Below are 20,635 nucleotides of genomic sequence, written 5' to 3'. Positions count from 1 at the left end.
ACACCTCCCGAGCTGCTGCTATTATTGTTTGCTGTAAAACGATCGTAAACATGTGCAGGGTCAACCGGTCAGTGCGTGGTTTGTTTGGAGGCGGTGCTGAACTGGGGAAGCTACCTGTTGTATTGGTCTTTGGGACATATTTTTTTGGTAATTGAATTCGATTTTTCGCAGAGCTTTCTGCATTCATCTGGTTTAATTGAATCAAAACGATTTCTTTTATAAGAGAGGCATTTCTTGGTGTCAGTTTCAGAAGGTGCAACGTGCGTCCCACCTTCTGCAGAAAAGCTTAAGCTTTTATATTTTTTCAGTAGCAAGCATTATCGTTTGAACTCGTGGTAAGTCGTATTTAGAGTAACTAATCATTTATATCACGAAATATGATTGTGTTAGTGTTCGTTTAAACTTCACTTTGCTGAGTAGCTAACCCCAAACAACTCTCGCATCTGAATTATGCAAGCGAAGAGCTATCCGTTACAGCAGTAACTTGTAAGCTTTATATTACACGGTTCGCTTGAATAGTTTTGTAACGCCACTTTAAATAGTGTTTGATGTGAGTTGACAAAACTGAAAAGCTCATTCGTCTTCTTCCAACCTCTGTGACCTCGCCTTTGCCGTAGATTACGGCAGCTGCAAGCAGCTTTTCGGTTTGCATTGTATCGGATGAAACAAGAAGCCGGCATATCGCATCGCGCATGCATGTTTTGTATTACTTTTAGCGGTTTCATTCTGTTTGTGGACTTGTCACACAATTTGAGAAACAACAGACTTCATTCGAGGTTTTTACTGAAAAAAAAGCAACTGCAACTTTCAGTATTTCAGTAACCGTAGATCATGTTATTTGGGTAGATAAAGCTATTTTTCGTTTTAACAACACCAAAAACAGCTTTCTTTTAAAGTCGAGCCCAATAACTTGTACGATCAGGCCACAAGACAATGAAACCAAAGTGGTATAAACCAGTCAATTTTAAGTCTTTTTGTGAGTTGTATATTTATTGTTTTGGATAATCTGCATTAATTTTTATACCTGCAGAAGGAACTAAAAAAGGAAAATAGTCAAGCCACAAGACAATGAAACCAAAGTGGTATAAACCAATCAATTTTAAGCCTTTTTGTGAGTTGTATATTTATTGTTTTGGATAATCTGCATTTTATACCTGCAGAAGGAACTAAAAAAGGAAAATAGTCAAGCATAAATACAACTAGAATATAGTTCACACGTTATCTTCCCCCGCTTTTTTATGATTATTATTTTGTACTGTGCTCAAAATACCTTGATGATAAAAAGAAATGGAAATCAAACGGCCAAACCTGTGTTTGATAAAATTCAGATACCGTAAATAATAGAAAAATAACAATATAGAAATGTCAAAGTCCATGATGCCATTAGCTTCTCAAAATGGACAGATTCAATTTTTGAGCACAGACAAGTTAGCAATTAAGCAAATGGTCAACCAAACAGGAGATGGCACACACTAATTAAAACAACGTAAAAGAAAGTTAAGTGAAGTGTAAATGAAGATGGCAACAGATTAACTAAGAACCAATCTCATACCCAGATCACTAGTCTGCTTCACAGCCGTTCTTTGTATCGTCGCACAAGACACAAGGCTCTTCCCACAAACAGCTGCTGAGAATCGAATCAAATTCCTTTCCTTTGTGTTTGTGGTCTGACGAACAAACCAATCATGGATAAGAACCTGACAAATTATATATGAGCTGCAGGGCGCTAGGTAGTGAACACACTTCTCAGTTTCATCAAATCAATTAAATTTGGACAGGCTTTGTGTCAAAAGGAGAAAAATGGTTAATTTGCAGGAAAAAAAGTGATATAAGCAGTAACAAAGTTCCAAAGGTGCAAAAAATGGTTTGATAGGCCTACCTACACATGCATGTGTATAATCAATTTCCAGGACCAGATGTGTTCATTGTGTTTCTTTACATGTTAGCACTAAACTCTCAAGGGTAGTTATTCAAGCAAAAGCAATCTTATAAATTATTGATAAGACTTTACCTGACAACTTAATTGCGTTTGACGAAGGAGAACGCTTACAATCTTGTACCATACACAAAGTACTAAGCACTCTGTACGCCATGTGATTTCATGGTTAGGACGCCATTTTGGACTGGCCTGGCACACTTTGCCTGGATCTCATGTGTTCAGTTTTTCTCGCCCGGGAGCTTGTATCTATTTTGTGACACTCATTCACAGGTGAAACTGATTACCACTGGTTTGTTTATAGGTTTTCTCGCAGTTTTCAATTAAGTTTTGTTATTATAGGAAAATTTCCATTCTACGATAATCGGATATGTAGATATTATGTTAACAATGTGTTTTGCACTAATTCTGGGTGTGTTGTATTTTGAAAACAGTGTTAAGTAGATGGGTCGTGTTATCCTAGTGTCACACAATAAGGGTTTAAAGTGATATGCGACGCTTAAACTTGTCAGATAACTTTAATTTTCTGTATCCCAATTTATTGATCATCCTATAGTGCAAAAGAATATCTTGAGGATCATAGTCGGTGTTTGACCTGTTGTCGCTTACATGTACTTTACTTAGAGGATTAGCCAACTATATGTAAAAAGTACAGTACTCTGTTGCATTTTTGAGGAAAAATGAAATAGTAGTGAATTGTAAAGTGGGAGGACAAACAATAACACTGATAAAGACGGCTGCTGATATTCATATTGATAAAATTGTTTGATTTTGATTTCTTGATATTACAAGCCCATCAGGTTTTGCACCCCCTTCCCACTACCACTCACTACCCACCACCCTCCCCCTCCTCATCAAACGCACTCCCCTAATTTGCAATTAATACTAGTAAACACATCATTGTTGTGCATCACATTTGCTTGACTTGCCTGCTGCTGCTGCTGCCGCTTATCTTGTAAATTTTGAAAAGGACTTGACCGTGACAACACTACTCCAGTTGATTGCTTGTTTTCATGCGAAGGTTTTAATTGTTCTGTCATTCAAACATGTAATACAAATAAAACCAAAACTTTGATTGAAGGAGTCACCATTTTTAACAATAAATGTGGTACAAACACCTTCCAGATAGAAAATGGAATCTGAAACCTGATTGGATAATATACGGAAAGTAATGTGAAGGTAATGAACAGCCATGAAGTAGACTACCAGATCACTTGTTATTGAAGCTAATGTTGGGAGATGGTCAAGTAAGAGAATTTAATTTTTCTGATTGGCTACTCGAGTGCAATCTGCCGAGGTGCAGATGGAGTAACATGAGTGAGTGTAACCTTTGGTTCAGTTCAAAGTCTTTGCACAATTCTTCTTAGTTTATCAGCATACAAAATAGGTTTTGTGTTGAAAGAAGTTTTTTATTTTACCAGTTTTCATGATCATTTGTTTATCTTAATGAAGGAAATAGAAAATGTTATTTTTCGTGTTTATATGTACTGCACTGTAATGGGATAAAATGAAATGAGTGTTGCATGCAAATAATAATAAATTATAGTAAAATAATGAATAGAGAAAAATTGTAAATGATTCTTTTGAAAAACAAGTATAAATGTATTCGTTTTGATACCTTACAGATGTTTTCTCATAAATTAATTATCATTTTAAAATGAAATTCCTAAAGCTGTTCACCCAATAATCTTTTTTTAATTATTTGAAATTCACCTTTACGCCAAAGAGATGCACTGTTTGCTTTATATGGAAAGCTTTATAATAGGTGTAATGTAAAAATGAGTTCATTGTACCATATGCAGTTTTCCTTTTTACTGTATTTTTGTACTTTTTCATGTTCATATCAGAGGGGACAACAAAATACATGTAGAACAGATAAAAGGTTTAATTGAGCTTTGAATCTATCCAGCATGGAATGGCCTTGTTTGCTTTAAGTCTCATAAGGAATAAACCCAGGAAAATTTACTTACTGTATGAAATTGTAGTTCCTTGCCAATTCTAAGTTTGTAAGGTGTTATGGAACTGCTTGTAGCTAGTTATCGTAAATAAGTGTTTTTAATTTATCCTGTATTTTTTATGTTAAGAGTACGTATTCTCTAAATAAGAACTATGAAACAAATTTTTCTTTTGCAGACAATGGCAGATGATAAAGATAACAAGGATAATACAGAGGAACAACATGAGATGAATGAAGTGAATGGAAATCCAGAAGATGTAAATATTGAAATCCCATCTCTCTGTAGTAACAGTAAAATGAAGATGAATTTTTCGTTTGTGGGATTTTTGTGATGAGTTAGTGTAATAGGGTTGGGACCCATTTCTCTTCTGGATTTTTTCCTGAAGGGAGGAGGCGGATGTATACAAATTACGGCATTCCTAGTTAGAATAAGGGAAGACTGTTGTTGTGGCTCGCAGCTTGTTATAGAAGAAAGTTTCAGAATGACTGTAGATTATCAGTCAGTGCAGTGAGGAGGGACCAGTGTTCTGTGAATTTAGGAGAATAGTGGCCAAAATGAGCACATAAACATGTTATGACTGTCGTGTTCATATTAGTCACACTCTTAGCAAATTTATTACTTGCTGGACTAACATGTAAGCATTTAGATCCAACCTCAGGAAAATCAATTTGAATTTTGTTCTGTAAATTATAGTCTTATATATACGGTATCCTTTATCTTATTTCAAATTTAACTTTTTTTTCAAATTGCTTCAACAGGATGTTAAGGAAGATGGTGACAAGGCAGCAGCCACAACTCCTCTTGTTAAACATGAACCTGCAGCTGCTGATGATAAAAAAGGCAAAAAGGGAAAGAAGGGTGAAAAGAAGGACAAACTTGATGATCTGAAACAGGAACTGGAAATGGTAGAGTCCACTCTCATGCTCAGGCTGATGTATGGCAATAATATCCTATTCTAACTATTGTTTCCACTTTTCAGGAGTGGCACAAGATTCCACTGGATGATCTTGAAAGTAAACTTGATACTGATCTTACTAAAGTAAGTGAAATCATTTTGATCTGTCCCTAATGGTTGTTTGGTTTTCTACATGTACAACTACTCATTAAGATCTACATGTCCTTTGACAACATGCCTAGAGTTCACTGGCTTTTAAAACAGGTCTTTCTTGTTCACTTGGGTAGCGAGAAGTCGCTTAATCCCACCTGCTCACAGAGACAGCCACATAAGAGAACTTATTATAATAAATAAATTCTCTTGGGTTACCAGGTTTATGATGTTTCTGTGATTTAGTCTCATATAAATATTTTCCAGGGTCATACGCAGGAGAAGGCAGATGAGCTGTTTGAACGTGATGGTCCTAATGCACTGACTCCCCCACCCACCACCCCTGAGTGGGTGAAGTTCTGTAAACAGCTGTTTAGTGGCTTTGCTTTGTTGTTATGGATTGGCGCTATTCTCTGCTTTATAACCTACGGAATCAAACTGGCAACAATTGAAGAACCTGAAAAAGATGATGTAAGAATAGTTTTTGTCTGTTTCTTGGCAAACCTTGTGAATACCCTAATTCTTATCAGTTTGTTTTTATCAAGAATACTATACAATGTATGCAGCATAATGTGACCTTTTAAACAGTTGATCAACAACGGTCACTTTGTGTCAAATTTTCAGGGTAAACAGTAACAAAAGTTGATACAGTACTGAGGAAATGTGATAAAAATTGATTTTACTGGAAGCATATCCCTACTGTCACTACTGTCTGTAGTGTTATTTTCCTATGGTTTTCCATTGTCCAGGCCCTTATCTCAACACACAATATATGAGTTTGCTCTCTTGATGTCAGGCTGCTAATGACCTAAATTATTACTATTTTTTGATGACAAAAATTAATAGTATTAATTGGTTTGCAAGGCTGTCTTAGCTCCACTTTTCCTTGCATTCATAACCATAATTTGAGATGTAAAGCTGCAGGCTACTAGTCTTGTATGAAATACTTACCCTCCTAATGAATGTGTAATCTAATGAAGGCCATGTCGTAATATTATTGTAGCTTTACCTGGGTATAGTGCTGGCCACAGTGGTTATCATCACAGGATGTTTCTCCTACTATCAGGTCAGTTTCTTTTTCCCTGCTACTCTCTTATTATAGTTAAACTGAAATTTAAGGAAAGCTTTAAGTAAAGTTGAGATACTGAACTTAAATACTCAGCCTACATAAATTTAACCCCAGTACGAAAGGATAAAACCTCTATCTTTGCCATTTGGCAAAGATAGAGTGACTGGTCCAAAGTTTGACTAAGAGCTCCGAAATTGCCATTTATGTTGCCTTAAATTATTGATTTGGTTAGGAATTGGTGCTAGCTAGTAAAAGGAAAGGATTTAATAACTCTGCAACCAAGCTTTTCTGTCATTTATTTATTGATTTACCATTACAGCAACCCCTCCCTCATGCATATGAAGGATTATGTATTTTGTTTGGAATTGGGGTGGGGGAATAACACTGCTTTAAGTTCCTTTTGCCCTTCACCCAGCCCCATTTTGCTCCTCTTAACTGTAAAGACATTGCTCATAGTCCATGTGTGCCCATTTTGTTAGTATTTGGGTTAGGGAACTCTTTTGAGAGTTTGTGACTTAAAGAGAAGGTTAATATTCAAGCTACCAGGGATGATCCTATGATAAAGAGAAAAAAAGAAGGTCTACCATAAAAACGTTCTAATTTCACTGATTGCTGATTACTTTTTTGAGTAAAGGAGGCCAAGAGCTCAAAGATTATGGAAAGCTTCAAGAAAATGGTTCCACAGGCAAGTTTATTCAGTTTTCTTCATTGCAGAGGCTTCTGGGTCTGTTAGGTCTGTTTTATGTTAGGGCAAAATCAACGAAAATGTATTGAAGAAATCATGGCAATAAGGTTTTGAGTCTTAGAATTAAAAAGCAGTTTATTTTGAAGTATGCATAATTTTATCATCACGAATATATTCCATTACAGGAAGCCACTGTTCTGCGTGATGGGGAAAAGCACAACATAAATGCAGAAAAGCTTGTCATGGGAGACATCATCTATGTGAAATTTGGAGATAGAGTACCAGCTGATATTCGTGTTATGGAAGCTCAGGGTTTCAAGGTAGGCTTTACAAATTGGGGCTGTGTCTAATTACGATTTTTCTAGAGAAGTCAGTGTTATGAACAATATAATGCATGCATGTACTAGTTTAATTTTTGATTTTGTTTCTGTGTTAAACAAGGTGGATAACTCTTCTCTGACTGGGGAATCGGAACCTCAAGCTCGCACACCAGAGTTTTCCCATGAGAATCCCTTAGAGACAAAGAACTTGGCATTTTTCTCCACAAATGCAGTTGAAGGAACGTGCACAGGAGTTGTTGTCCAGATAGGAGATGATACCGTCATGGGTCGCATTGCCAACTTGGCAAGTGGATTAGGATCAGGAAAAACTCCCATTGCTTTGGAAATTGAACATTTTATCCATATCGTCACTGGTGTTGCTGTTACTCTTGGAGTGACCTTCTTTATTCTTTCCTTGGTTCTAAAATACTCCCCACTTCAATCTGCCATATTTTTAATTGGAATAATTGTGGCTAATGTACCTGAGGGCCTTCTTGCAACTGTTACGGTAATTTTGCTTTTACTATAGTTGGAACTACTATGTAAAGAGCACTTATCTTTGTACATGTTGAAGGGTTAAATTTGATTTCAGGTTAATTTTGATTTAACTTAGGGTGATTCTCTATTTCCTTTGTCAACTAGCCCTAAGGGACAAAGGAAATTGAGAATCGATCTAGGTTAAAAAATTTTAACCTGGAATCAAATTTAACCTGTAACATACACATTGCACTATCAACACTTGCTCTTCCCTTTCTCTAACAATTTTTGATGCATGTTTTAAAGGTTTGTCTTACTCTGACTGCAAAACGCATGGCTGCCAAAAACTGCTTGGTAAAGAACCTTGAATCTGTTGAAACGCTTGGAAGTACATCAACAATCTGCTCAGATAAGACTGGAACACTGACACAGAACAGAATGACAGTGGGTATGCTGACATGTCAATACTGTGTACATAAATCTGTATGAAGTCAGAGAAGAGTAACAGTTAAGGTAGCATCATTAATTACCCTTATGTGTACGTGTATGTTTTCTCCTATAGCTCACATGTGGTTTGACAATAAAATCTTTGAAGCGGATACTACAGAGGATCAGTCAGGAACTCCTATGGAGAAGGTAGTTTACACAATGTTATGTTATATTTTATTATGAAACCTGATGATTCAGTTATTTAACCCGAATCAATAGAAACCTTTGTATGGCTTGTCATGGTGATGCTCACAGTTGGAGAAAAGTGACCTTCAGAAACTTTACTAGAATAGACCCTTCCAGGGTGTTTTGAACTTTTGACATGTAGCAGTGAGGGAAAATCTGTTGACACCACTGGAAAGACCACCTTAAAATTAGTGAAACTGCCACCAAATTTGAAAGTGACACCTCTTATAAGGCAAGAAAAGACATAGCTCCTCAAAGTTGCACAAATTTACAAACATCTGTAAAATTTTGTGAATTTGAATCACTTCCAAAGTTGGCAATTGTAATAATTATTAGTACAATTCCCAAGTTTGAATAAGATTTGTGGAAAACTAACTAAAATATAGCTCCTCAAAGTCACAAGCTTTTTTTAAGGTTTTCTTTTCAGTGGTATCAAAGGATTTTCCCTACCTTATCCATATCAAAATTTGAGAAAACCATGAAAGAGTCTATTAAAAGTTTTGTATTATTTTGGTATCTTGCAGTCACAAACATGGACTGCATTGTCCAGAATTGCTGGTTTGTGTAATCGTGCTGAGTTTAGAACTGGCCAAGATAACGTCCCTGTGCTAAAAAGGTAAGAAACTTATGTCCATCTAATGAAATTTTCAGTTTTCTCTTAGTCTTAACTTATTTTTTGCTTCCTCATTGTCTGTATGTATATGTCTGTATAATTGAGAAACATTTTTGTTTGTTTTTGTCTATACAGTATTAAAAAACCCTGGTAACTCAAATTCTGAAGGGGAGCAAAAAATAGTTAGAGTTAGTGGGGAGTTAGAGTTATTGGGGTAAATTTCAGTGAAATTTTGTTGAAGGTAAAGGAAATTGAGTTTGAGTTAGTGGGGAATTTGAGTGATCTGAGTTCGCGTTATCGAGGTTCTACTGTACTACCAAGGAACTATACGTCACCCATGTGAAACAATTTATGACTTGACTGATCGCGTTAAATCCATTTTGCAGGGAAACAAATGGAGATGCCTCTGAATCAGCCCTGTTAAAATGTATCGAGCTTCAAGTAGGGAGTGTAACTCAGATGCGACAGAAAAACAAGAAGCTTGCAGAAATTCCATTTAACTCAACCAACAAGTACCAAGTGTCTATTCATGAACAGGAAAATGCTGATGATCCTCGATATCTACTTGTAATGAAAGGTGCTCCAGAGCGTATCCTAGAGCGTTGCTCTACAATCCTAATTCAAGGAAAGGAAGAAACATTGGATGATGATATGAAGGAGGCGTTTGAAAAGGCATACCTAGAGCTCGGTGGTATGGGAGAACGTGTGTTAGGCTTCTGTCACTTTTACCTGAATGTTGAAGAGTTTCCACCTGGATTTGAATTTGTTACTGACGATGTAAGCAATTGATAGTGTAGTCCTTGAAACTTAACTATCTTATCATCTATCGTTTATTTGGCAAAGGTGCTATTTACAAATTGTTGGTTTCCTTTCAAAGAAAACCAGCAAATACATTTTAAAAATGACATAAGTAAACAAGCATTTACCTGGCTTTTTTCTTCTTTCCAACAAAAGGTCTTAAAAAGTGATAATAAATAATCTGTGGATACATGGATTTGGATAGTACTTGTATACTTTCATAGTTTTGGGCCCTTTATAATTTTTTAAGAAAACTAAGCAAATAAAAGATTTGCACTGTGATTAGCAGCATAGTGATAAAAAATTTGTTTTTAATTTGCAGCCTCCTAATTTTCCACTTAAAGACTTGTGCTTTGTTGGTCTAATGTCCATGATTGATCCTCCTCGTGCCGCTGTTCCTGATGCTGTCAGCAAATGTCGCAGTGCAGGAATCAAAGTTATCATGGTCACTGGTGATCACCCAATCACAGCAAAGGCCATTGCAAGGGGTGTGGGAATCATTTCTGAAGGTGAAGAATTTTTTCATCTTACCTATTTCCTGCATTCTTGTTAGGCCCATAAAAGAGATAATTATTGGATTAATTTTCAAATCAGACAGAGCTTACAATTTTTCATTGAACACAGCCAAGAGTAAGATGGAAATGGTGCAGATTACATGCAATTTTATCCTTTGATTAAATTATAATATTCTACTTTTGGTTATGGTAATGTATGAAAACAAGAATATCCCTTGTGCAAGAGAAAGTGTAACATTGAAAATCATATGCTTGCAAATTACAAAATTTATCACCAGTGATATTATTCTGGTTGCTGTGGTGTCAATATAAATGTACAGTAAAATTCACATGTTGATAGCATGCTCTGTGGTTCAACAGTGATACCAGCTTCAAAAGAGTGTGACATCATCTTACCATCAGAAACAACAAACATCTGAGTGTTTTGACTGTGTGTAAAGTGTTTCAGTGTTTATTTTGTCTTTAAATAGTGTTTGCAATGAGAGGACTCGTTCTAGTAAGTTGATAAGTGAGCTCACTGCTTCAATTATTATAGATGAACTCATTGGTTGAAAATGTCCTCCTTTATTTATTTGATTTGTGTTTTGCTTTCTATGCAATATCTTCGGCCGTTTTGTGTTCAGCCCAACCTGACTTGCATGTGATTCAAAGTTTAAGCAATTAAAAATCAAACAATCTTTTGGGATTGTCTCTTGTACCTTCATCCAAGGACATAGGGGCATGGGGAAAGAAAAAGAGACATACCAATTTGTGACTCTGATGAAAACAATCCAATCAGACATAGGGGTGGCCTTACTTATGTAATCACAATTAAACTCATCGCTAGTGATGAGCTTGGGAGCAGGTGCCTTAAAGGTTAGTGGGGGGCCAAATGCAATAAGCAGAGAGGACGTATCCATGGCAACCCTGGAAGCGGGAACCACCCCAAGAGCAGCCACTAACCGCCACCGTCACACTGAATGAATTCAGTGGAGATACTTACCTAAGAGAATACTTACCTGAGAAAATACTTACCAAACCACCAGGCACGGAGGGAGGAGAGGGAGAAAGAATCCGCAATGATTCGCAAGAAGGCAAACATTGATCCGCTACGATCAGCAAGAATCCGCAATGATTGGCAAGAAGGCTAAAAATGATCCGCTACGATCAGCAAGCAAAGCTACAATGCAAAGCAACACTAGCAAAAGGGCACACAAGGAGCCCTGCAAATTCCCCGCGGGCCACCCCGTAGGTCACATACTGAAGTGGGAGAAGACCGCTGGTCAACTCGCTCGAGTTTAACTTTGCCTAAATGATATTTAGCCACATTTAAACTCATCGCTAATGATGAGCTTGGGAGCAGGTGCCTTAAAGGTTAGTGGGGGGCCAAATGCAATAAGCAGAGAGGAGGTATAATTTAACCAAGGGGAAAATTGAGCCACAGCAAAGACACTTTTTTTAACTGATTTAGGGACGGAGACTGTGGAGGACATTGCAGAAAGGCTTGGAATTCCTGTGGCTGATGTGAATCCACGTGATGCTAAAGCCATTGTTGTACATGGAGGACAGTTAAAGGTATCACAAATTATTTTAAGTGGAAGATCAACTGTGCCAATTGAAAGTATAATACATTGCTAACCCTTTTGGCTACTGTGTATATTTCAGGACATCTCGAGTGAAAAGTTAGATGAAATTCTAAAGGAGCACACAGAGATTGTTTTTGCCAGAACCTCTCCACAACAGAAGCTTATTATTGTGGAGGGCTGTCAGCGGCAGGGTGCAATTGTTGCTGTTACAGGAGATGGCGTCAATGACTCACCAGCTTTGAAGAAGGCTGATATTGGTGTGTAAATTAATATTAGATAACATCAACCTTCCAACCTTTCTTGTGTGCTAGTGATGTCCATGTTTTTGTCTTTTCAAACCTGCTGAAACTAGTATAAAAACAAAAAATAATCTGCAAAATGATCACTTTTTACAAGAATTTGAAGGGATTTAGCCTTGGGATGGAGGAGCATGGTGAAGTGATGGATGGAAGTCTTACAAACAAAATGTGTGAAATCAAAGTGATTTTGCACTACATTGTATCTTCTCTTACCTTAAACTGAAGCTTTTGTCTCTGGTTCCAGGTGTTGCTATGGGTATTGCTGGTTCAGATGTGTCTAAACAGGCTGCAGACATGATTCTACTGGATGACAACTTTGCTTCAATTGTCACTGGGGTTGAAGAAGGTAATTATGGAGCATATACTAATTGGGGCTGCTTTGAATTTTGTTGCCAGGCTGAGACTATCTGGCTATCTTAAATCAAAGTAGCTTATACTGTGCTTCCTATTTAACCACTTCTTGCAAGTGAGAGGTTGTCCCTCAAGCAAATTATTTAAATTGGAACCTCTTGCTTGTGACTTACAGTTCTTTTTATCTGAAAAGTTATGATGAATGTGTTTGTTTTTAGCTATGGTAGGCAACCACCTTATCTTTGCAGCAGGCGTAGGTCTTTTTTTTTCGGGCGAAAAGAGAATATTCAAGTACACACATGCAAGTTAAGGAAAGGAGAGGGAGCGCCTGCAGCCGAGCAGCTGCAGCTGACATCAGACCGAAAGGGGAAGAAAACCATAGCGGTGCATAAAGCAAACAATGCAATTTTAAATTAATACTTATAGGGGCAAACAGAATGAACAAACAGCCTTACCTCAGTCCCACTTTGTCCTGTCATCAACAAAGGATGCCATTGTATTCGTGTTGAACAATGATGGCGATTTTCATGAAATTCATTAATCATTTGTCCAATGCCACATAGCTGAGGCCATACGATGTTATAAGTTCCTTGCAGTATTTCTTTTAAACAGTCCAGTTTTTCTTTCGAAACACACATGCTTACATTTCCATGGAAGTTACAGCAGCTGCTTGAATTATGCTTTGCGACGGGGAAATAATGTCAATGCTTGTAAAGACGGTTTCGGTCTTCAGACCCCAATAAAAATACCGTGAAACCTCCATTAAGCAGACACCTTCGGGACCCTCCCAAGTGTCTGCTTTATAGAGGGTGTCTGCTTAATAGAGGTTGTAAAAAATTGTGCAATGTTCGTGTTTGTCAACGATCAACATTCAAGGGTTACTCTCTACTGTGATAAAGTTCTATGTTGTGACGAATGCTAAGGAAGCTGTGCTGTACTTTGTGCAAGACTTTAGGGTAAAGGTTAATTGCAGATGACAATCATACCGCTGGATATCTGTCTAATCTACAGTTTATTGACAGCTAAATGTACTGATTTATCATTATTCATCGACTACAGTTTGTACTTCAAGGACGATATCCAATACTACTATTGTCGATTCAGTCCTGTCTCTGCTTAATAGAAGTTTTTAACAATAGAACAGGGTTTGTATGGGCCCTGGAAAACCTGGAAAGTCATGGAAATTTAAAATTTCAAAATCCAGGCCTGGAAAACCTGGAAAATATGTGTTGGTCCTTGAAAGTCCTGGAAAATCTCCGGTATGCCATTATACTATAAGCAATAATGTGATTGGTGGGAAGGAAACTGATCAAGTCAAATGTTGTGCAACAACATCTTTTTCGTGCATTTTGTGTCATCGCAAATTCAGGATGATCGGAGTCAACAGTATCTTTTGCACAAATGACGCCATGTGCCATTCGTTATGACATCATCTATCATCCCTTTGCTATCAATTCTCAATATTTGAAGACGTGGGGGGGTTGACAGCCCTGCAGAAATCACAGGAGAGGGAGTAAGCACAAAGAATTAGCAGCGTTAATAGCTGAGCGGTCATTGCCAATTACCCAGTTTATGTCTTCAAAGGCAGCATCTTCATCTAACTCTGACCAACCTGGTCCTTTGATGTCTTGTGGCTTACATTCCAGCCCTGAAGTACGTGATGCAAGTGCTGAAACACTAAGCTCATCTGCTTCTCTTAGAGAAACGGTTGAAAAACAGTCGAAAACCGGTCAGTAAGTAGCACAGTCAAAACATCGTCGGAGTTCCTCAAAACGAAAACTTGAAGAAGCTTCTAAAATCGACAGCGAAATAGACCAGAAGCTGCAGACTCTTGCAGAAACATAGCAAAAATGCTACATAGCTTGTTGGTTTAATTGTTTGGATTGTTTCAGTTTTCCTGGGTATTACTGGTCCTGGATTTTTGTAACTATGGTCCTTGAAAGTCCTGGAAAAGTCCTGGAATTTTGATGGACCAGTGGTGTACAAACCCTGATAGAAATTAGCCAAATACAACTTATATTAGTGTCTGCATCCACTTAATAGAGGTGTCCACTGAATAGGGGTTCATTATAAAGGGAAATATAAGATGTTAATTTCAGGACCCAGATTAGTGTCCACTTTATAGAGGGTGTCCACTTAGTTGGCAGTCTACTTAACACAGGTTTCACTGTAACTGGAAAATTGAACTTACTCTCAACTCATTTGGTAATACTGCCAAAACATCTTTACTGAAAAGATGGCGCAGTGGTTTTTCGAAAATGAAAACCAAAATCGAAAATCTCTTCAAAGGAATCTCTTTAAAAGAACACTTCTTGCAAGTACAATTCAAACAGTTCCTCAGTGGTGAGCCATGCGGCACATGTGTTTTGTTTGCAAGACTCGAATTTCCATTAACTAACAAATAATGCATTGAGGTGACAGACTAACTCCCAAGAGGCGTTCTTAGCCATTGACATTCTATGCACCATCAGAGAACGTAGAAAACGGAAAACTAGGGCCTTTGCTGCAGGTGCCTTCTCTCACCTTCGTGTGTTCCCCTCACATGGCCTTTAAAAAAGATTAACCAACACCTGCTATGCAGCCTACTGTGCATCACACAGGTGCAAATTAAAAATTGCTTAACGATGGCACGTTTATGGATTTGTAAAAACACTACAACTAACACTGGTCAACACTTCATCAAATTGATTTTAATTGGTGCAACGAACGGATCATGTATCTTAAAAAATGCCTGACCATGTTACCGTTCTGATGAAATAAGTCAAGTTTGCACTGCACTATACACTAAAGTGCTGAAAAATTAGTAACTATCAAGTTTTAATATGGCAAAATTGAATATTTTGCAAATATCGACACCAATAACTGGAACCCTTGTTAACTCAAACTGTTTTCTTTTCCCTTAAGAGTTTGAGTTACTGGGGTTCTACTGTAGTTTACCTATGGTAATTGTTGGTATTAACCCTTCATTTATATACTGACCAAAACTTTTACTGTCTTCACTGTTACCTTTGTAAGCAAGCACCAAAAATATCAAGCCAAAGTCCTCTTTGTATAATCCTACTGTATCAAGTCTGTTAATGATTATTCATCATGGCGTTTTTCAGCTGAAGTTAGATGATGAGAACACCATGCTGCCTTCCTTCTGACAACAGAAGGAGTCATTGAATAAGTGTGCGCTGTGTGTAATTTTTAATGACAGGGAATCAACAAACAGTCAGCAATTAGATAGAGCAGCAGCTGCATCACTTTATAAGTACAAAATACTTTAATCACGATTCATAAATGTATGCATAACAATTTCTACCCTGAGTATCTTAAGGACTTATTAACTTTGTGCTCATCAATAATAATAATAATAATAATAATAATAATAATAATAATAATAAAGATTTGGAGGTAGCACATCCACAAAGTGGTTCTTTGTCTACCTGATTCCTGGTCGAATTGGAGTTTGGAAATGCTGGTTTTTGAGGAGAGGGGAAAGCGGAGTACCCAGAGAAAAACCTCCCGGAGCAAGGGAGAGAACCAACAACAAACTCAACCCACATATGGAGTCGAAGCCGGGATTTGAACCCGGGCCACATTGGTGGGAGGCTAGCCCTCTCACCACTACGCCGTCCCATGCCCCCCCATCAACGGTCTGCTCTCTTAGAGGAACTGATATATTGTCATTGTGGAGACCTGCTTCCACTTCTTATGGTCTTCACTCTTTTAATTATTTTGCCTGTAAAACTTGGAACTCTTTACCTGAGAAAATTAGAATGGAGTCTACTCTGGCTGGTTTTAAATGTCTAATACGAACCATCTCCTTTCATAGCACTAAGCATTTATTTAATAGATATTTTTCTGTATATAGTGAAACATGACCCTCAATACTAGACAATAGGGAGCCTAAGCAACTACATTGACGACGACGATGACAACTTCAAAAAACAATGGATTTAATGATCAAAACAACAGCTCTGCATGTGCATCATGCTTTTTAGTACATTTCTTTGACGTCCACTGCACGACTACGACGTGAATTTGACGTTTTATGGAGGACATGGACATACGACGACGAATTTTCCTTCCTCCTTTTGAAAGTCACCTGCATTTGATACATTGAACGGGGCCAAATAGACGCGATTAAGTTTCAAAGAATGCAAATTCATTTTTTTAGCGACGTTTTCTTTCCCGCCATCGTCGTTGTTGCTTAAGGTCCCTAACGATTATTAGTACTCAGTAATGTTATTTCATTTTTTTTTTCTTTTCTCGAAGATATTAGCTTTTGAGCTACTCTGTAATTTCGAGGTAAAATAAAGTCATGCACAGACATACAAGGTTGTATCCTGAGGTTTTCAACCAAGTAGTGATGTCACTTTTGTAATGACATGACAACTGCACTATTAATACTTGACTATCATGATTCTTACTAACAGCAGACTGAACGGCTTGTTTTGTATCCCTAGGTCGTCTGATCTTTGATAACTTGAAGAAATCGATTGCATACACACTTACCAGTAATATTCCTGAGATCACACCATTCTTGATGTTTATCATTATTGGCATCCCTCAGCCACTTGGCATTATCACCATATTGTGCATTGATTTAGGAACTGATATGGTAGGTGTTACTTTTCAGCTTCTTATGGCAATGCTTAAGTAATGGCACTGTTTTTGAACCTGCATTTGGTAACAAATTAGTACTGTTAAGGTGGATACTTACTCACACAGTCCCAAAGTGGAGGTTTGCATTTTCCATTCTGAGATCTCTCCTTTGTTAAATGTGTAATACTGTATCTCTTTCATGGAGACCCAATTCTTGCTGACTGCTTATTTTCTGCTCTTTAATGTTAGGTTCCTGCTATTTCATTGGCTTATGAAAAAGCAGAAAGTGATATCATGAAGAGGACACCTCGTGATCCCTTACATGACAAACTTGTGAATGAAAGGTGAGAACACAGACTGACTCTAGCACTTTTATTATTATTATTATTATTATTATTATCATTATTATTATTATTATTATTATTTGATTTGCCTTGCCTCTTTTGACCCTTCATTGTTGTTTCTTATCTTTTTCAGATTGATTGCTATGGCTTATGGACAGATCGGTTTTATCCAGGTATTATCACGTGCAGCACAGTCAAGGAATTTCTCATTCACTTTGCTGCTGATATTATGCATTTCTTAAACTGAAAAGAAAATCAAACTATGCTTGCAAGAAAGTTGAGGATCAAAAGTACAAGGAAAATAGCCTTGCAAGTTTTTGCTTCCTCTTGTTTTTGGGTTATCATTGCTATTTACACCTTGATAGTTTCAGCTGTGTTTTTAAATTTATTTCCTATTTTGAATTTTTGTTAGGCTCTGGGAGGCTTCTTCACTTACTTTGTTATTATGACCGAAAATGGATTCCGGCCAATTCGTTTGTTTGGCATCCGAGCAGAGTGGGAAGACAAGAATGTTCATGGTGTTATGGACAGTTATGGACAAGAATGGGTCAGTATGCTGAGCTTGATAATAGATTTACTAGTAACAAATTGAGAGATTTGACTTGGTTTTAAATATTGTTGATGTTTTTGTTTTACAGTCATACAGTCAGCGTAAAGAGTTGGAGTACACTTGCCACACTGCTTTCTTTGTCAGTATAGTCGTTGTTCAGTGGGCTGATTTAATCATCTGCAAGACGCGCAAAAATTCTATTATTCATCAGAAAATGACGTGAGTACTACTTCAGACATGAGCGAGTTCAGCTGTCTTTTACTTGGCCTGATTACACTTGTTCTCACCACGATGGAGGTTTTGCCTTTCTGAAATTTTTTAAAGAGTGGGAGCATCAATTTTTGCCCAATCCTTGGTAGTTTAACTTTTCTTTTCCTTGCAGAAATAAGGCTCTGAACTTTGGCTTAGTGTTTGAGACTGCCTTGGCGGTATTACTGTGTTATACGCCCGGCCTCTCAACTGGTTTGCGGATGCAGCCATTAAGGTAAGTTTCTCTCTATTACCTCATCATAAATCAGACTCAAACCACTCCAGCCTGTGATCCCCTTCCCCACTCCAGCCTGTGATCCCCTTTCCCACTCCAGCATGTGAACTCCTCCCCCAACCCAGCCTGTGAGTACCTCCCCCACACCAGCATGTGAACACCTCCCCACTCCCACCCATGAACTACCCCCCCCCCTTTCCCTCCCTTTCTGTGGCGCTTTCTGGCAGGCACAAACAACCCTTTCAACCTATTAAACGTGTTCAATGTTGTTAGATGTACATAATTAACATCTTTCATCCATGTTTTTGTTTTTTTTCAGGTTTGCGTGGTGGTTTCCTGCTGTTCCTTTCAGCTTGCTCATCTTTGTGTATGATGAGTGCCGCAGATACATCATCCGTAGACATCCAGGCTGTAAGTTTTTGTTTGTTATAGATGTTTGTTTATTTTGCTTTTATTGTGTTGATTGTTCCCATGTGGCACCCTTTAGGAAGTCATGTTTTCTTTGACACAGTGCCCCATTTGATTTGAAACTAAAATGTAGACTACTCTCACACTTGGAAACCCACCCTTCGTCCATCACAGGGGATGTTTGAAACAAGTGCAAATGTGGTAAGGACTACTTCCAGACACCTATGGGTTAATTCTCAAAATTGTTTTCTCTTTTTATCAGGTTGGCTGGAACAAGAAACTTATTATTAACCAAGGCTGGCCCGTATTACGAGATGTTTCCATGAAAGAGATGGTGAATTGAAATTATTTGAGCGTTTGGATAAAGTTTTTTCATTTGACAATTTTTAACGATAAAATTTGCATCATTCGTCCCTTGTATGAAATATTGTGTAATTTTCGTTAAATTCAGGACTTGGCACTGGTATTTTAAGCAATATCCTGAGGTCTTTTTCATACTTTGCTTAATATAATATTCACGCATATTATTTGGAGTAAAATTATTCAACATTTTTATGACAAAATTTTTATTTGTTGTTTTTTAAAGCCGGCATCCAAGTTCTCTTTGGAAATACTCACTCACCTTAATCATTTAAGAAGTATCCTCCCACGCTCATGTCCTTAAGATTTCACGTGTTCCTGCCCGTTGAAAGTGTAAGGGCTAGGAATGCGTTAGCCTGTGCCAGGCTCTCAGATAGTATAGTGGGAACATATTAAAACGAGCAAAGCGAAAATACTCCCCTGTCCCCGCGCGTTTTTCGCATTTCTTTTTACTGAACGACTTTCCACCACTATCTCGGAGCCTGGAACAGGCTAGGAATGCGTGTGTTCTTATGACTTTATCACGTGTAGGAACGCGTGTGACGAAGGCCTACTGACGCCAGCGTTGGAGGCTACTTAAGAGGAGCTGGGGATGGTTGTTTCTTTCTTTGTGTTTAGTTAAGATACTCTTTTAAGCATACAGGGAAAAGGTATCTGCTTGTTGAAGCTAAAGCGCCCCTCACATTCCCACTAACTTTGCAGACTGCTCCAAATCTGAGTAGTCATCGCCCACCAACACAACAACATTTCAAATTGACATTAAATAACAGGGACAGCACAAGACAAATTTTGTGAATGTTGATTTAAGCAAAACAATATTTCAGGCAAATTTTTGACCATCCTTTGACGTACTTATTGTAACTAGCACCCGTGTTATGAATTTATATTTTAGGGATTGGTTTTCCCCTGCAACCTTTCAATAAACTGGGCGGTGTAGGAATAAATATATTTGAAATTTAAAGCGTTTTGCTGCTCCGAATGGGGTCACCACCTTGTCGTGGAGGGGAGGGGGGTGGGGGGCTATGTCGCCTGCAGCCTTGTACTCCTAATTGGGGTACTCGTAGAGACCAGACAAAGAGTGACCCGGCCCTAGTCCTCCCTGTTGGAGGTTGGATGTAGCCTGGCTAACGACCTTGCCCCATCAAAACACTAATTTTTACAGAAACCAGAAAAACTAACTTGGGACAGAAAGTGTTGGTCAGAAAGCGTGATTGCCTCATGCGCGTTAGACTTGATGACAATGTGCGCATCCACAACTTTACTCCGCTTTTACGTGTTTTCTTGTTCCTTGAGACAACTTTGAGCAAGCTAGCAACGAAATAAGCAATTTTATGCTAGCCTGGGTCAGGCGTTTAAATAATGGAGAGGAGCGCGAAAAAGAGAGCGAAGGAAAAGAAGCGGAAGAAAAGAGTGTGAGGGGAGGTTCGTTTACCCTCGCTCCCAACCGCCACCCTTCCGGTTTGTCTTCCTGCTCACTATTATTTGCACCGTCCTCACCATCAGAGCGCCTGGAACAGGTAAATTTTAGGCTTAAGAGGCCAAGTGGTGGGCAAGGTTCTCTCCTGTCAGTGTTCGATCCTTTTAAAAAGGCAA

At 38.0% G+C, this 20,635-nt stretch overlaps 1 protein-coding gene across 2 annotated transcripts; it reads left to right on the top strand.

Moving 5' to 3' along the window:
* Positions 1-46: 46 nt before the first annotated feature.
* Positions 47-19,245, top strand: LOC140949885 (sodium/potassium-transporting ATPase subunit alpha-1-like). Of its 2 annotated transcripts, none has more exons than XM_073399028.1 (25): positions 47-335; positions 4,070-4,150; positions 4,653-4,799; positions 4,874-4,933; positions 5,207-5,410; positions 5,943-6,005; positions 6,643-6,697; positions 6,883-7,013; positions 7,135-7,521; positions 7,797-7,938; positions 8,053-8,126; positions 8,690-8,781; positions 9,165-9,555; positions 9,899-10,085; positions 11,542-11,645; positions 11,736-11,913; positions 12,200-12,301; positions 16,758-16,912; positions 17,146-17,240; positions 17,374-17,413; positions 17,653-17,787; positions 17,879-18,009; positions 18,173-18,274; positions 18,594-18,685; positions 18,945-19,245. In XM_073399028.1, exons 2-25 carry the CDS (start codon positions 4,073-4,075, stop codon positions 18,971-18,973), a joined length of 3,174 nt encoding a protein of 1,057 aa, XP_073255129.1. In that variant the 5' UTR covers positions 47-335; positions 4,070-4,072; the 3' UTR covers positions 18,974-19,245. The 2 variants fall into 2 exon arrangements, with proteins under 2 accessions (XP_073255129.1, XP_073255128.1); XM_073399027.1 differs by having other exon boundaries at positions 48-335; positions 6,643-6,693; positions 6,879-7,013.
* The last annotated feature ends 1,390 nt before the right edge of the window (positions 19,246-20,635 follow it).

Source organism: Porites lutea, chromosome 10 (genome assembly GCF_958299795.1).
Source record: "Porites lutea chromosome 10, jaPorLute2.1, whole genome shotgun sequence".
NCBI lineage: Eukaryota > Metazoa > Cnidaria > Anthozoa > Scleractinia > Poritidae > Porites > Porites lutea.
Note: the sequence above shows the minus strand (reverse complement) of the source record. Positions and strands in the feature narration are given on the sequence as shown.

Excerpts from the sequence above, each read along its gene's own strand:
- LOC140949885 (XM_073399028.1), top strand. The coding sequence starts at position 4,073 with ATGGCAGATGATAAAGATAACAAGGATAATACAGAGGAACAACATGAG. Across the intron at positions 9,556-9,898 it reads TTGAATTTGTTACTGACGAT|CCTCCTAATTTTCCACTTAA; the intron begins GTAAGCAATTGA and ends TTTAATTTGCAG. Across the intron at positions 17,241-17,373 it reads GACAAACTTGTGAATGAAAG|ATTGATTGCTATGGCTTATG; the intron begins GTGAGAACACAG and ends TATCTTTTTCAG.